General features: G+C 40.0%; 1 protein-coding gene across 1 annotated transcript; it reads left to right on the top strand.

Moving 5' to 3' along the window:
• Nucleotides 1-526: 526 nt before the first annotated feature.
• LOC108137605 (P3 protein) lies at nt 527-2,380 on the top strand. Its single transcript, XM_017259380.2, has 2 exons — nt 527-1,572; nt 1,907-2,380. The coding sequence occupies exons 1-2, from the start codon at nt 553-555 to the stop codon at nt 2,261-2,263; spliced, it is 1,377 nt and encodes a 458-aa protein (XP_017114869.1). The 5' UTR covers nt 527-552; the 3' UTR covers nt 2,264-2,380.
• The last annotated feature ends 13,584 nt before the right edge of the window (nt 2,381-15,964 follow it).

Below are 15,964 nucleotides of genomic sequence, written 5' to 3'. Positions count from 1 at the left end.
ACATATGTATATTTTTAATTTAAACACTAAGTTCATTTTGCAGAATGTATATTATCTATGTAAATTACAATGTTTTTATGATTTGTTTTTTTTTGCTTATTTATTCTACAATTAGAAAAGGTAATAAAAAATTTTATTTTGGCCTCAAATTGATGGTTTTGTATTTATTTAATTTATTCCAATTGTTAATTTATGTTATAAAAGTAGATTGTTTTGATCTAAAATTCTTTGGCTATCTCATAGATACAATTACGATGGTCTCTTAAAATTCTAAGGCTTTTTTATCATCACTTCTGATGACAAGCTCCAATGCAAGCCCTATAAAATGAATCAGAAATTTCTTTTAAGACCTTAAGCCTTACAAATGCTGCTCCTGATTTACGGCCCAATATTGTTTACCTCCGTTTTGCCCCTGTGGACGTCCGATAAGATCAATCCGGTGCGGTCCGTCTGCTCGATGGCCAGATAAGTTCTTTGTTTTGGGCCCACGACCCACTGCCCACTGACCACTTTGGCCGGAGTGGTCGCAATCAGTTGGAGAAACGACGCAGCATGGACAATACATCAATGGAGTTGCTGGTAGTGGGCCTACTCCTGATTCTCGTCCGCCAAGGCGTTCGATCGGAGTTTGGCGACCTGGCCGGCGATTGGCTGGTGGATTATGGCCAGTCGGAGCTGCGACTGCTGGAGGGTGAAAGTCAGTCGGTGGTGTTGCACATATACAATGTGCTGCCCAAGGATTCGGCACTGGATTACCAATTTGTGGTCTACTCAGGGGATGAGCAGAGGGCATCGTCTCTGATCACGATACCATGGGAGGATTTCGACCAGTTGGGTAGCTGGCGGGGATCGGTCGATGTCACCGGAGTGCGATTCGGATACAGTTCGCTGGAAGTGGAGCTGCAATCGGCCGGGCTAAAGGAGAAGGAGGCATATCCGAATCCCCTGAGCATAGCGGTCCTAAGGTCACGAGTGGTGGACGAACGTGTCACCACCTACGTGTCCGCTGCCTTGGCTCTGCTGATGTTCCTCAATCTGGGAACTGCCTTGGATCTGCATCGACTGGCGGCCATCGTTTGCCGACCCGTTGGCCCCGTGGTGGGCGTGGTCAGTCGATTCGTGGCCATGCCCGCCCTGGGCTTTGGACTGGGTCGTGCCCTTTGGCCGGGCGCCTGGCCACTGCAACTGGCCCTTCTCTATACCGCCGTGGCGCCCAGCGGTGGCCTGGCCAATGTGTGCACCGTCTTCCTCAAGGGCAACCTCAATCTGTCGGTGGCCACCACCACCATCAATTGCCTGCTGGCCCTGGCCTTCCTACCCATTTGGATTTTGGTCTTGGGGCGGCTGCTCTACGAAGACGACGAGCTGGCGGTGCCATTTGGCCAACTCTCTGGCGGAGCGGCTGCCCTGGTGGCCTGCCTGGCCATTGGCGTTCTGCTGCGACTCTGCGTCCCGCGCACCACGCGGTTCATCTTCCGCTTCCTCAAGCCGCTCTCCGTGATCCTCAGCTTGTGCCTGGTGGGGCTGACCGTGGGACTCAACTGGTTCGTCTTCCTCGAGTTTACCTGGCAGGTGAGTAAGGGTTAAAAATATGTATAGGCACACCTATCCATTTTCAAAGTTTATAAGCTTGGACCAAATAATAGTAGCTTTTTAGCTTATGGAAATAGCAATTAAATATTGTTGTTAAACACATAAAAATTCACATTTATTTTGGGTGTATTAAAATATCTGTAAAAAAGATTGATAAGAAAAAAAGCTTTAAGATTTTTTATTTAAAAAAAATGGATCAGATATAGGAAACCTTTTTTTATTCCTATACATGATAATATTAGATAAATTAAATATTTTTCCATATAACATATGTACTATATCACACTGAATGTGTGTGTTTTTATTTCATTAGGTTCTGGTGGCTGCCTTGTGCCTGCCCCTCGCTGGGTACCTGGCCACTTACCTGCTGTCCAAGCTGCTCTGCCGGTCGGCCACCGACGCAATGACCCTGTCCATCGAGGCCAGTGTGCTGAACATGACCATGCCCATTGTGCTGCTGCAGTCCAGTCGACTGGACCAGCCGCAACTGGATCTCGTCCTGGTGGTGCCCATTGCGTCCTCGCTGGTGTCCCTGGTCCTGGTGATCCTCTTCTATGGCGCTCGGCGATGCCTTGGCTGGAATAAGCGGCAGGATGAGGATGGCTTCGACCACAAGCAGCTGATAGCGGAGCACGAGGAGCAAGAGGGTGACCTATACCAGCGGCCCTAAATCGTTTTTTATTTTTGTTTATAGGATTATGGACAAACGCTGAAAGGCTTTTAATCGCTCGACACTATTACTAAACCATTTGAACTTATTGAAAGAAATGGTTATAAGTATGTACAATTTAAGTCTGATTTTTATTTTTGACTGCAGGGCATATTGTGTGCTGTTAAACATAGATTTACTTACTTTAAATATCAATTTTCGTAATTAAAATAAGTCTTAATTCGATTTAAACTTTGTATATACTAGTAGATAGATTATAGTTTAAATTAGTTTAAGACTATGTATTATTTATGGTATTTATAATAAAAACTATTAATATATGCGAAAATTGGTAAAAAAAAATTGGGTAGTTTGGGGCATTTGTACACCATTATGATGAACTTCGAAATAATGTTCATAACATACATTTTACAAAAAAAAACTTTTTAAAAATCGGTATTGGTACCAATTAAAAATTAATTTTTCTGAATCATTAAAAATTTCCCATCGAATGCTATTCATAGCTAAAATTGTTTAAGTTTTGCACAAAATGATGATATAATTATGGTGTAATACAAAAAACACATATAATAAATTTTATTGAAAAAGGTTCTTAAAAATCGGTTTTTGCACGAGTTAAAAATTAATTTTTCTAAATCGATCGGAAATATGTAGGCTGCCATTGGCGCTATTGAAACTTTACTGTAACTATTTGATTTGTGAGTTACTTTTGAAAGCGCGTCTTTGTTAATTTCCGCTTCGTTACGATTGGCATCATCGCCGATTCACTTGGCAGCATTGGTTATTGGCAAGCGCGGGAAACTCAAAAGCTCTATGTATCATATATATTTTTGATGCACATCCGCATTCGTGTGTGTGCGTGTGTGTGTGCTTACATGCAAATTTGGTTTTTTCAGCCAGCGAAGAGCATTAAAATAATGTCGACGTTGGTCACTGCGTATGTAGAAGAAATTTGGAGCATTGGCCTGCCGGCGGACAAACATGCTCGGCACTTGGGAACCCTGGAAGGTGGCGCATGATGTCATCAGTTCGGTGCGATGCGATGCAGGGCTGCCCATTACGACACACGAACATGGCACACAGTACATATAGTATCCATATATACATATATATATGCTTATATACGTAGGAAACAAGATATAAAAATAAGTGCTACCTTTGCCTGCACACGAGTGTGTGTGTGTACTGTTGTTGTTGCTGGTGTGCGTGGTCAACTAACGATTCACGCGCGGAACGCATTACCGAGCCCCATCGCATACCTCCACTTTCACTTCCACTTCCACTTCCACTTCCACCTTCTGATTACCAACCCATCCAACAGATCCCGCCCAAATGGCCACGTCGACCTCGTTAGAAAGCCCTGACAATGTTGTTTTCGGTTATAAATACATTTCACAAAGTTAGTGTACATGACATAACTTTAATGATCATTTAACAGCAAGTTAGGTATCCATATCTGAGATCGATATTATTTTTTAATTCATTAGCAAACCATGAACCTTGAGGGCTTTTTATCAATATTATGGGTTGTCATCGGCAGTGTTAAGTGTGCAGGTTAAGTAAGGGAGAGCTTTTAGCTTTAAGGTAACTATTGCCTTTTAAATTAAATATATTAAAAATACAGTTATTAATTTTTTTCTGGATTTATATACATATATAGTTTATTTATTGTTTTGTGTTGTTGAGCAAAAAGCTAAGTTGGTTAACCCTTAAATTCATAGAGTTCAATTCCTGTTGGTTGCAATGCCCTCCAGCTGGTTTGGCCATTGATTGAATTCGTTTGATTGTTTGCTGGTTTTGATTACCGCCCCGAAAACTACTGACTTGGCTCAGGACTATAGCCACAACCATACCCACAACCATACCCATACACATATCCATACCCATGCCTTTGGCCCCACTCGATTGGCTCTCTCTGGAGGCCCATTGAAACAGTGGCGGCATACGTTTTGCAGCGACTGTGGGCCGCCCGCTCATCGGGCCACACTTAGCAGAGATTCCAGTGACTTTCGAGATTTTATTAGCCTCGTATGGGATTTCTGTATTTGTTGGTCTGGTTGGTTCGCATACCAGGAAAGGATATGCCAGGCGGCTAAGAGCAGTGGAGCTGGATCATGCCCATCCCTATACATATTCCTATCCCAATCCCAATCCCAATCCATATCCATATCCCTATTCTTATCCCTATTCCCATAAAAAGCCATCCCGTGCTGCATAATATGCGATTCCATTGACCGTTCTGGCCTGCTGCTGCGCATTGCAGTTAACCCCGAAAGGAACAATGCAGCAGGCACACTGAAAACATTAAGATAGCTGTACTCAAATCGTTAGCATTAATTTCCTTTTATTTTTGTATCTAAATATATGACGCTAACTCTTGTTTTATTCAGTAGGATTGCAATAAACTAAGTTCATGTTAAAGAAATAAATATAATTGGAAGCCGAAATTTAACCTTAAGCAATAAACAAGAAATATGTTGAGATAACAGCGTAAGTAGTTTATATTTTAAAGATCCTTCCAATTAAATTGAATTAAAAAAAAGATGTGGTACAACCCTTTCTTTGATGTGAAAAAAATGATAATCTTAAAATACATTATTTATTTATTTTTCAAAGATCAGAGCTTCAAATTAACCAACTAACAGTTTTTATTTACGCCTTATAAATATTTTTATTTGTTTTTCAATTGCTTTTGCAATTATGGGGTCTAAAACTTTAGAACACCACAAACGAGTTCATTTTTCTTTTTTGATCATTAAAACATTTTTGTAATTTTTATTCTCAGTGAAGCCATAGTGCTCCATTTTTGTTCCGTGCCAAGACAACTTTGAAAAGGAGTTGCAGCAGTTTTTCGATGAGGCAATTTCATTCTCAGCTGGACTTTTGCCCCATTGCCAGTGCAGCTGCACTTCACCAAAAGGGTGGTGGCGATGGGGAAGGGGAAAGGGGAAAGGGGGAGGTTGTGAAATGTTGGTGAAAGTAGGGAAATGAGAGAAATGGAGAAAAGTGGCGCGCCGTTTGGCAGGGGCCACAAGTCAAAGCAAAGCATTTGGTTTCGTTTCGTGACATTTGGATGATTTCTGCCTATTTCCTGGCCAAAACACACAGCCCCCTCCCCCTCCCTCCACACCCCTTAACCCTTATTGCCCCACCCCCGTCGATTCTTAACCCTCTAGCCGACTTTAATCGCGTGTTTGGCTCACATTTTAACGCTCGTCGTTTTCAGTCGACTGTTGCCACAGCAACACAACACGAACTGCAAATGCAATGCAAAAGAGCAGTGGGCAAATTGATGGGGGGTTTTAAGTGGTTGGGGGGGTGGGGGGTGGCCGGTGACAGTTGGGCGGTGGGTGTTGGTCGGTGGGTGATTGGCATGTTGGCATCTAACCTATTTACAACCGAGGAAGGTGCGTTGGCAAATCGCTTCTCGCTGCTCTTCATTTCCTGTCTCCATTTCGATGGGGCGCAAAATATCTGCCAGGAAATTCACTTGCACACCCTCCCAACTTAGCAGCAAAAAAAAAAAAAAAGAAAATCCAAAAATTGCCAAACTAAAAAGCAAAAAAAAAAAAAAAAGGGGCGAGCGAGGAAAAGCGAAAAATTCAAGTCAATTATCCGCAGCACGTGTACTTAAATATTATGCGTAATTATGGCGCTCGAGATGGCGATGGCATAATTAGCCCTGTTATTTGTGTATTCGCTTATTATGGGGCTCGTGTTGCTGTTGCTGTCGCAAATGCTGTTGCCAACAGTCCACAGATCGTCAACGCATATCGAACAGCCTCTGCAACACCCTACAACCAACTAAATACCCTTTAAATTGTCATATGACCTTTTAAATTTGAATTAATTACAACTTAGTCTAATAATAATCACTTGAAGCCAAGTGAAAAAGTTTATCTTACGCAACACGAAATTGATATACCCTTACAGTAACTTGTCACTGAAATTGCTAGCTATCGAAATTCAATAAAATTAAGACTATAAAATTGGTAAGCCGCAACAATTTTATATTTAGCCTTGAGCACCACCTAAACTGAAACAAAATAACTTAATAACTGAATTAAATATATATAAATAAAGTAAATTAAACTAATTATTTACATTTTTTAAAATAATATTGTATGTTTCAAATTAAGAAATGAATGTAATCGATGTGACTAGTGCAGTAAATTATAAGTGATGTGATGATCATTCCAATAAATTAATATTAATGCTCACCTAAAATATGGCTTTGCTTTTTTATATAAAATTATAAAATAATTACTTGATTTGCGTTCGAATCACACTAAATATTTAAATTATACAAGCAATGCAGAAGAAGAATTCTAAGCATGAACTAATTTTATTTAAAATTTTAAAATAAATATCTTTGCTGGTTTCTAAATGCGCTCATTGGGAAAACTCAGTTCTCTTATATTTTCATATAATATTAATAACAGTTTAAATCAGGATAATACAGTAAGAGTAATTCAATTTTATAATTAGATTTGTGGTTAAAAAGAAAAACAGGGTATGGCCAAGACAATAACAGTATGTCAGGAAAAAGCAGGACGCTTAACATGCGCGTCTCATGAGCCAAAATTTATGCAAATTCGCCTGTTCCCATCCCTCGTCCTTCGGCCACCTCTCACATTTCGCCTCATGTGGCAAGTGCTAAGGAAAGGAAACGCACAGTTGAATAATGTAAGGCTATGCTAATGTGCAGGTACGCAGCTACACACACAGGCACACACAGGTACACACAGGCACACACAGGTGTACATTACACATTTGCTGCATTTGCTTTGGCATTATTATAAGGGGGGGTCACCTTACCCTCGTTGGCAATGGAAAGTGCAAGTGGAAAGTGTTTGCCATAACCGAGAGCGATTAAATTAAATATTCAATTTGCTTCGCCCAGCCGGATACATTTGACATCAGCATCGACATCGACATTGGCCAGCAGTCACAGCAATTCGTCCTTCTTGGTGAAGTAAAAGGGAAACAGACCACACTTATATATTTGCCCCATATGAATTATCATGTTTAAGATCGCTCACGTCCAGTACTTCTTTAATATACGTAATAGTATAATTATTGGGTCATCAACTCTTTTAAATGCAGTTAGTGGAAACGTTGGTTGCCGCACCGAAAACTGAATTGATGTACAAAACAACAGCCATTTTACATGCCAATCAGGCAGCACAACAACAAGAATATTGGATATTTTGCTAGCTTAAAAAATCCTGTTTATTCGTAAACAAGATCTATATAATAAACAAGATATATATTATATATTAAAGAATGAAAAATGTGTGATGCGAATTAGTATGAAGCGTATTTGTAAAAAAATTATTTTAAAAATTTCGATATCTTACGCTACTATTTATGATTATTTTTCATTTGTTTTTACCATTTACTTTATAATTTCACAGCTATTTAAACATTACACAATGTATACTTTCTGTTACCATTGATATATAAATATTAAGAAAAACACTTTTTTGAGAAGCATTAACATAAGAAAAATGCCTTGGAAAATTAAATGCAAACATTAAAAGAAAGAACACAATAATAATAAATAATAATAAGCCCTCAGAGCCGCAAGAAAATTTGTGCTTTGAAGGTACTCTTATAGAACGTTTTAATTGATGCGTAATATATATACACCTATTTTTAGGTCAGTCCTGCTGTTTTGTCCTTTTTCCGTACAGATTTGAGTTCGTATGACTCACATAATTGCATCAGCAAATTGCTAAAGCGAAAATGCATTTACTTCGATTCAATAAATTCAGTAATTAAAGTCATCAAAGTGAGTATAAATAAACAATAAAATTTAATATTACATTTCTGTTTACATTTTTGCGGTCTGACCCAATTTTTCAAATTGGCTGAACGGCAGCACTGTTGTGTACCGTGTGTATATCTATGTTGGAACAGAGGCACAGGAAACTTAGTTGCACTTGACAAGATGATGGACGACAGATACCGCTGCAATGCCCCGCCCACTTTCACCTCCCGCGATTTTACTTTTTCCTGTCATTCCATTCGACACAACACGATATGGTATATGATGGTTCCTGTGGGAACCCCCCCTCTGTGGGTGGAGCAGGGGCAGGGGCAGGAGAAGGGGAAGGGGATCTTGTGGCGCTGATGGCTGAGTAGGGGTTGGGTAGGGAAATGTAAACGTTGCCGCTGTCAAAATGTCGTCATTGTTCATTCATGAAATGTGCGCCTTTTTACATTTTACCCAACAGCAGAAGCTACGACGATAGCAGCAGCGACACTAAGAGAAACCGCTAGGAGTTTTTATGATTAAAAAACCAATTTTGAAAAACGTTTTTTGAAAAATTTATTTATGTCCGAATTTCTGACTTTTTTGTAAGGGGGTACATCATCATTTTTTGCAGAAATTCGAAAATCTGAAAAAATTTTAACTGTGAATGCCATTCGATTGGAAATTTTATTACAAATTCAACGGTGTATGACATTCCACATTTTGACCATTATTTCCCAGGGTTTTGCCAAAAAAAACAAGTTTTTAATGTTTTTATTGTGATTTTTGGCGATTTTTCAAACAAAATTATTTCTGAGGAGTCTTTTTGTTGTAACTTTGCCAAAATAAGACCCAAAGTCAAAAGAGTTGCTATTTTGAAGAGCTAGCAACCTATACCATCCGTCCCCGATCGATTGAAAACAATTAATTTAGTTTTGACAAAAAAACCGAATTTTGAAAAACGATTTTTGAAAAATTTATTTTTTGTCCAAATTTCTGACTTTTTTGTAAGGGGGTACATCATCATTTTTTGCAGAAATTCGAAAATCTGAAAAAATTTTAACTGTGAATGCCATTCGATTGGAAATTTTGTTACGAATTCAACGGTGTATGACATTCCACATTTTGACCATTATTTCCCAGGGTTTTGCCAAAAAAAACAAGTTTTAAATGTTTTTTTTGTGATTTTTGGCGATTTTTCAAACAAAATTATTTCTGAGGAGTCTTTTTGTTGTAACTTTGCCAAAATAAGACCCAAAGTCAAAAGTGTTGCTATTTTGAACAGCTGGCAACCTATACCATTCGTCCCTGATCGATTGAAAACAATTAATTTAATTTTGACAAAAAAACCGAATTTTGAAAAACGTTTTTTGAAAAATTTATTTATGTCCGAATTTCTGACTTTTTTATAAGGGGGTACATCATCATTTTTTGCAGAAATTTGAAAATCTGAAAATATTTTAACTTTAAATGCCATTTGATTGGAAATTTTATTACGAATTCAACGGTGTATGACATTCCATCGTTTGAAAATTACTTCTCAGCGTTTTGATAGAAAAACTGATTTATTTTGGGTTTTTGGAGACTTGTTAATAAATAAAATTCTAAAGAGACCTTTTTTTCTGTAACTTGGCCAAAATAACCCACTTTGAGGGTGTCATTTTTTTTTTGAGTGCTGGAACAACCGCAATGGCCGCAAAATGAAATGGGGGAAAAACGCGAAAGAAAGGGGGAATCCAAACAGAAGAGTGAGACAACGCGAGAGAGACGAAGTGAAAGCGGCAAAAGAGAGTGCGTGAGTGTGTGTGTGTGTGTGTGTGTGTGCGAGGACATGCGACTGTGTGGCACACACTCACACACATACTGCGCCTCACTCGCTGACATCATCCGCAAGAAGAAAGTGGAAAGCAGAAAGGCGAAAGGAGAAAGGGGGCTAATATCTAGTGGGCGGGGCTGCTCGCTGTTGTTGGCGTAAATATTGTCATTTGTTGCGACATTGAAGTTATTGTTTGTCCGTTTGACGCTGTTCAAATTCCCTTAGCTACCCACTCACACACACACATACACATACACATATTCCTTTGGAGTCCTTAAAGGACATACATTTGAATGTTTGCCTGCAATTAGGTAGATCAACTAGCAGGGGGCGAACACCGATCGCCGGCACTTGGGGGCCATTACCACTTCCGGCTAATTGAGGGCCGCAATGCCACGCCAGTGTTTTACACAAAGAAAACAATTAAGTTTTTGCGGCGTTTAGTCCATCTTGCCGCAATTGCCAGTCGGCAAATAGAGATGGTCCCAAATTTCCCCATCATTTATGGTACCTCTGTCAATATATATACAACATATTTGTCGATCTACCACAAAGTCAATCAGATTATCACTTGCCATCAGTAAACTGGAATTTATTTCTGTCGGTGATGTGATTGAAGTATATTCAGAATTTATTTATTTATTTATTTATTTCTGTTGAAATTCATATTGATATATCATCCGAATTTGAATTTTGTGGCGGTGCCACAGAAACCCGGGAATAAAAATGTCAAAGAGAAGTTATACCAAAATTATTTATTTAAATAAGTATTGAAGCCCAGACATTTAATTTTGAATATATCAATAATAAGTTTGTACCTATACCAAAAATATATTTAATTAAATCCGATATTCCACAGAAATTTGATTGGAAATGGTCGATGCTCAATTATTTTACTTATAAGTTATTTTTGGATTAAAAAAATATAAGTTTTTGTTTTGGTTTTACATTACGGTTTTAAAATTTATATTAAAGCTTAAACCTGGAATTATGTCACTGCTTAAGTTATTAGCACAATACCAATTTGTGTTTTAATGGGTGTTTTATTATTTGCTGCACGGAAACAAATTTAATTGAATTTGTTTTGTTTTTAATGTTTAAGGGTGATTTTTTATTGTGCAGTTTTGATTTAAAACAATTGTCACACTAAAATGCTTATAGGTGTATATTTACATATTTATATATCATTGACCTCGAGTTTAGCTAGCAAAAAAAATAAATAGAAATACAAAACTAAATGTTAAATCGTAACCATTTTATCTCGATTTTGAATTTTTTTTTTAATTAAATTTTGTTAAGCTTTTGCATACCTTTTCAAAGTCTAGTGGTTTTCTTGTGAGCTAAAAAATAACTAAAAAGGAATTGTTAATGAAAAAAAATATTGTTTATTGTGTTTCAGAAATGATATGTTCTTTGTGTATCAGCCAAGATTCAAGATAAGTCCGAAAATAATACTGAATTTTATATTATTTATGTTATGTGCTTCAATTTTAGACCCCTGTAATACATCTTTGTAACACTTCGTTTCCGTGCAAAGGACTTCTGGCTGCGTTTAGCTGGAACTCTGAGTGCAGCCGCACTTTCGAATGCCTCTGCAAAGCCACATGGCTTCCTCGTGAATTTGGTCTTGCCTCCGCCACCTCGGCTCCTCGGCTTCTCGGCTTCTTTTGTCTTTGGCAAGCGGCCTGACGTATGCCACTTGCTACCCGGCTGTGCCTCCGTTATCCTGGCGTAGCTGCCACAGCTAGCGTGTTCCTTTTGCAGCCTTTCGGGCCTGGGTTCTTTTGGTTCTTTTGGTTCTTTGGTTCTTTGCTTGTTGGGCTGTTGGATTTCTTGGGTTCCTTGGGTTCTGCGGCCTGTCCCAATGACCGAGTGGCGGTATGTCGCGTGGCGGCGGGGCGCTCTCAGCCGTAGAGTCGCCCGAGTCGCCCGAGTCCCAGTCCCTGTAAGTGGAAAGTGGCACAGGCCGAACCCGAGCCGAAGCCCGAGTGACGAGTGCCAGGCGAGCAGCCGAGCAGCCGAGCAGCCGAAGGCGTGACGAATGCCGCACGAGGCCAGGGCCGAGCGAACTGAACGAAAGTCGCACTCTGCGGACGCACACGCGCTGCGGCAGCTGACAGTTTCAGTAAAACCACGGAGACGAACGGATTACGGGTAACGAATTAGCACAATCAGCAGCAGCAGTAGCAGCAGCAGCAGCAGCCTGAGAATAAAATACAATACAAAAATTAAAATAAAAACAGCACACACCACAAAAAAAAAGTAGAAAAAGAAAGAACAAAAATAAAATTAAAAAAAAAACATAAAAAAAGGAAACTGAAAGAGAAACCCCGAGCACAATGCGGGCTATGAAATTCCAGCAGGCGAGAAAAACTCAAGCGCTAAGCTGAGTCCTGTTAAAAAAAAAAAAAAAAAAAAAAAGTTTACTCACTTGCCAGGCCATCCATATATATGTTATATATATATATAGGTGCCTTGAGCAGTGCGCAAGCAAGGCGAACGAGCGGAGCCAAGTCCAAAGAAAGTTTTACATAAGTTCGCCCTCCTCAATCAGGCACCTTTTTTTGTATAGTTTTTTTTTTCGTGAGTGTGACCCAAAAACAAAAAATGAATCAAAGAGAAGGAAAAGGCAGCTTCAAGAGAAGCAGAAGCTTGCAGCAGAAAAACACAAAAATCAAATACACTAATATGGCTGACCCCCTCCCCCCGAAACCCCTGACCAACCCATATATAAAGTATATAAAGTACATAAAGTGTCTTTTGTATCAAAACCAAACGAGTGTGCTTAAGTGTGTGAAGAAGGATAAAAATGAGCAGCCCTAGAATCTGCTCTCATACAGTTCCTTTTTTTTTGTCTTGAATTTCGTTTTAAATTAAACATTTTTTTCTTGTGTAAAAGCGCGTGTTTGCTGGCGTATACTTGATGTGGACGCACCAGCAACGATTGCGTATACGCCTAGTGTGCCTCTGAGTGAGCCTCTGTGTGTGCGTGTGCGAGTGTGTGTGTGTTTTTGTGTGAGTGTGCGTCACACAAAACGTGTTACGCAGAGTAACCTACAACCCCCCCCCCGCCCCGCCCTGCCTTCTCCTGGTTGAAAACTTTTGGTTTGTTGTTGAGACCAAAGTACTCGGAAAAGTAGGCAACGAAAATGGTTACAACAAATTGCAGGACACACACACGCACACAGGCACACATTTCATTTGGGATATGGGAGGGAAAGGAAAAGGAAAAAAGCTGAAAAGGAAGAAGAATCAGAAGCAAAAGCAGAAGTTGACTATGTGTGTGCCGCGGACTTTCGATTTTTCGTGACTCGGTTTCTTGTGTGTGCTCTCGAGTGTCCTTTGTTGTTGCTCCTTTCTGTTGTTGCTGTTGGCGATGATGTCGCCCCCCTACTCCTCCCTCCACCACAGCCCCCCCCGAACTCCACTCGGCGAATTTCGCCTGCTGTTTAGGTTATGTGTATCTGGCATGTCCTTTTTGCCTGCCTTTCCTTTTTGGAGCGCGCATATGCGACGTCTGCGCTAGCACGAAACGATACGGAACGAAACGAAATGAAATGAAACTCAACACACAACACACAACACAATTCAACTTAACTCGCCACGAAAATCAGCAGAGAGAGGTCTTCAAATGGTTGGGGGGCAATTCAGTCAGTCAGTCAGTCAGTCAGTCAGTCAGTCAGCCAGTCAGTCAGTCAGTCAGTCGGTCAGTCAGTCAATCAGTCAGTCAGTCAGTCAGTCAGTCAGTTGGGCGCCTTGCTAACTGGGTAAACCGTGTCACCCCCCAAGGATCCTACACTCGGCTTTCACTCGAGCTGAGTCGCATCGAGTCGCGCGTGTGCCATATCGCGTTTCGTGCTGTGCGCAAAAAAAGCCGAGGCCTGAAGACTTGGCCACTGAACAGTGAGTAGTGGTGGGCTTAGGGGGGTTTAGGGGGTGCTTAGGGGGTGCTTAGGGGTCTAGCTACTGGCTACTGGGTACTGGGTAATGGGTAATGGGTAATGGGTACCGGGCTTCGAGGACTGAGGACTGAGGACGAGGCCACCACGAGGAACCCTCCAAAGAGCAAAAGAGAACACAGGCTCTTTACATTTATAGAGAGAGAGAGAAAGAGAGAGGAAGCGAGAAAGAGAGAGACAGCGAGAGATAGAGAGAGAGAGAAGGTGGCTGGCGTAAAAGGGACAAGGGTGTTTCAAATTGCCTTGGCTTGGCTCACAAAAAAAAAACCAAAAAAAATGAAAAAATCACGAAATTGTGCAACGCTTTTGAAGTTTGAAGTTGTTGTCTGGTGAAAAAATATAACCATACATATACGTATAGATAAGTCGCCAGATATATTCGAGCATGGTTCCAAAGTTAATTACCAGAAAATCGGATAATTGCGGCTGTTCATATATGATTTACAACAGCCATTAATGTAATAGTTATTGTCACGAATGTGCTTTCCTGAACATTTTCGATGAATGTATGGCCATGGAGCTGAAAAACAATTTTGTCGGTTCTTAAGTTACTTACGGCAAATTCTTATTAAAACATTGTTTTTGTTATATACTTTTAAGAATTAAGGTTACTTTGAAGTTCTATATTGGTCATGAACTATATTTAACATTCTAAAATTAGTCTTAGAATTTCTTTTTGCTTACTTTTACTTTAGAAGTGTAGCCAATACGTTTTTATTAATATTAAAAAGTTTCTCTAGTTTGTTTGAATTGTATAAAAAATTTATAGGTTTGCTGCAATACTTTCAATGAAAATATTATACATAAATATTAGTTAAACAGGATATGCCTCTCAGTAAAACTTTAAAGTGAAAATATTAGATTCAAAGGGTTAGAAAAGTTGGTAAATAAAATAAGTAGCAGATAACCTAACTATTTAGACCATGTTTGGCTAGGGAAATTTGTTTAGCTGTAAAATGCCAGTTTTTTTTTTTTAAATGAGCTTTCCATTTTTGTTAAGAGTTTTTCTTATTTGTGGCTACTTTAACGTTGTTGTGTTTCCTAGTTTCAAGCACTCGATTTGTAAGGACCTAGTTGAAAACGAAAGGACACGCAATTGTGGCCCAGAATCGAAAGCGAACAGTTTTATTTTCTTTGGCCAAAATCCATAAACTTTCGACGCACTAACTGTCATTCGTGCGACTGTGTGACTTTTGTGTCGCCGAGCGGCTATATTTGTGTTTGTTCCGCGACTTTTGGGCGCTTAAAAGAGCCAGCAACCCCCCTCGAGAAAATTGTGGGGAGTGGAGTGTTGGACCGGTCGAAATGGAGCTACCGAGGGTACGATGACTGCGATGACTGCGATAACTACGATAACTTTGTGGCTCGTCCAAGGACCCAGCGGGTTAGACCGGAGCCCAGGGCGATTTGGTTAAGCATTTTGTTTGTCCACCACCTTACCAGCTACATCCTGGAGAGAGGGCTCTGCAGGACCCCATATAGAAACCACTCCCCCCCCATCTACATCCACATCCACACTCAAACGTACACTCACACACAGAAAGCACAGTCACACAGTTCAATCTGCCCCCAGGCTGTGCGTGTTCAATTGGTTTTCCTTTCATTGTTGTTTGTTCGTCGCTCTTGTTGGTTTTTCGGTGTAAAAAATTTACATAACCCAAATTGCCGCATAAATAAATTATTAAATACGTGACGTGTAAATGGTCAAAGACCAAACACCAAACACCAAAGACCAGCGAACAGAAGTCGACTGGCCTGGTCTGGTCTGGACTGGTCTGGCCTGTTCTATTGTCCGACTCCCCAGGGCTTGCAATCAGGGCGCAATCCAATAAGGAGATTGTGTTCTCGGAACTGCGAGCCCGCCGTCATATGCCATATGCCATATGCCACATGTGACCTATGCCAATCGCATGGCGTTGAAGATCCCCACTGGAAATTCAATTAGGTCGAGGGCCAAGGCTATTTAATTCACTCAAAACGATCAAACCAATTAAAAAGTATATCTTCAATATTTTCTATTCCAAAAAGTTCAGCAATGACCTATTTTCGAACTGGTTCCATTAAAAGGTCTTAATTCTAAAATAGTTTTTTAGTTTTTTCATTAATTTCCAACTCATTTTTATAGATACCCGTAGATAAGTCATAACCAAATTAGCTTAACAATCTTT

Source organism: Drosophila elegans, unplaced genomic scaffold, assembly GCF_018152505.1.
Source record: "Drosophila elegans isolate 14027-0461.03 unplaced genomic scaffold, ASM1815250v1 contig_149, whole genome shotgun sequence".
Lineage (NCBI taxonomy): Eukaryota > Metazoa > Arthropoda > Insecta > Diptera > Drosophilidae > Drosophila > Drosophila elegans.
Note: the sequence above shows the minus strand (reverse complement) of the source record. Positions and strands in the feature narration are given on the sequence as shown.

Bases quoted from the DNA above. Each gene is read 5' to 3' on its own strand.
- LOC108137605 (XM_017259380.2), top strand. From the start codon at position 553: ATGGACAATACATCAATGGAGTTGCTGGTAGTGGGCCTACTCCTGATT. The intron at 1,573-1,906 runs GTGAGTAAGGGT...TTATTTCATTAG, and splicing joins TCCTCGAGTTTACCTGGCAG to GTTCTGGTGGCTGCCTTGTG.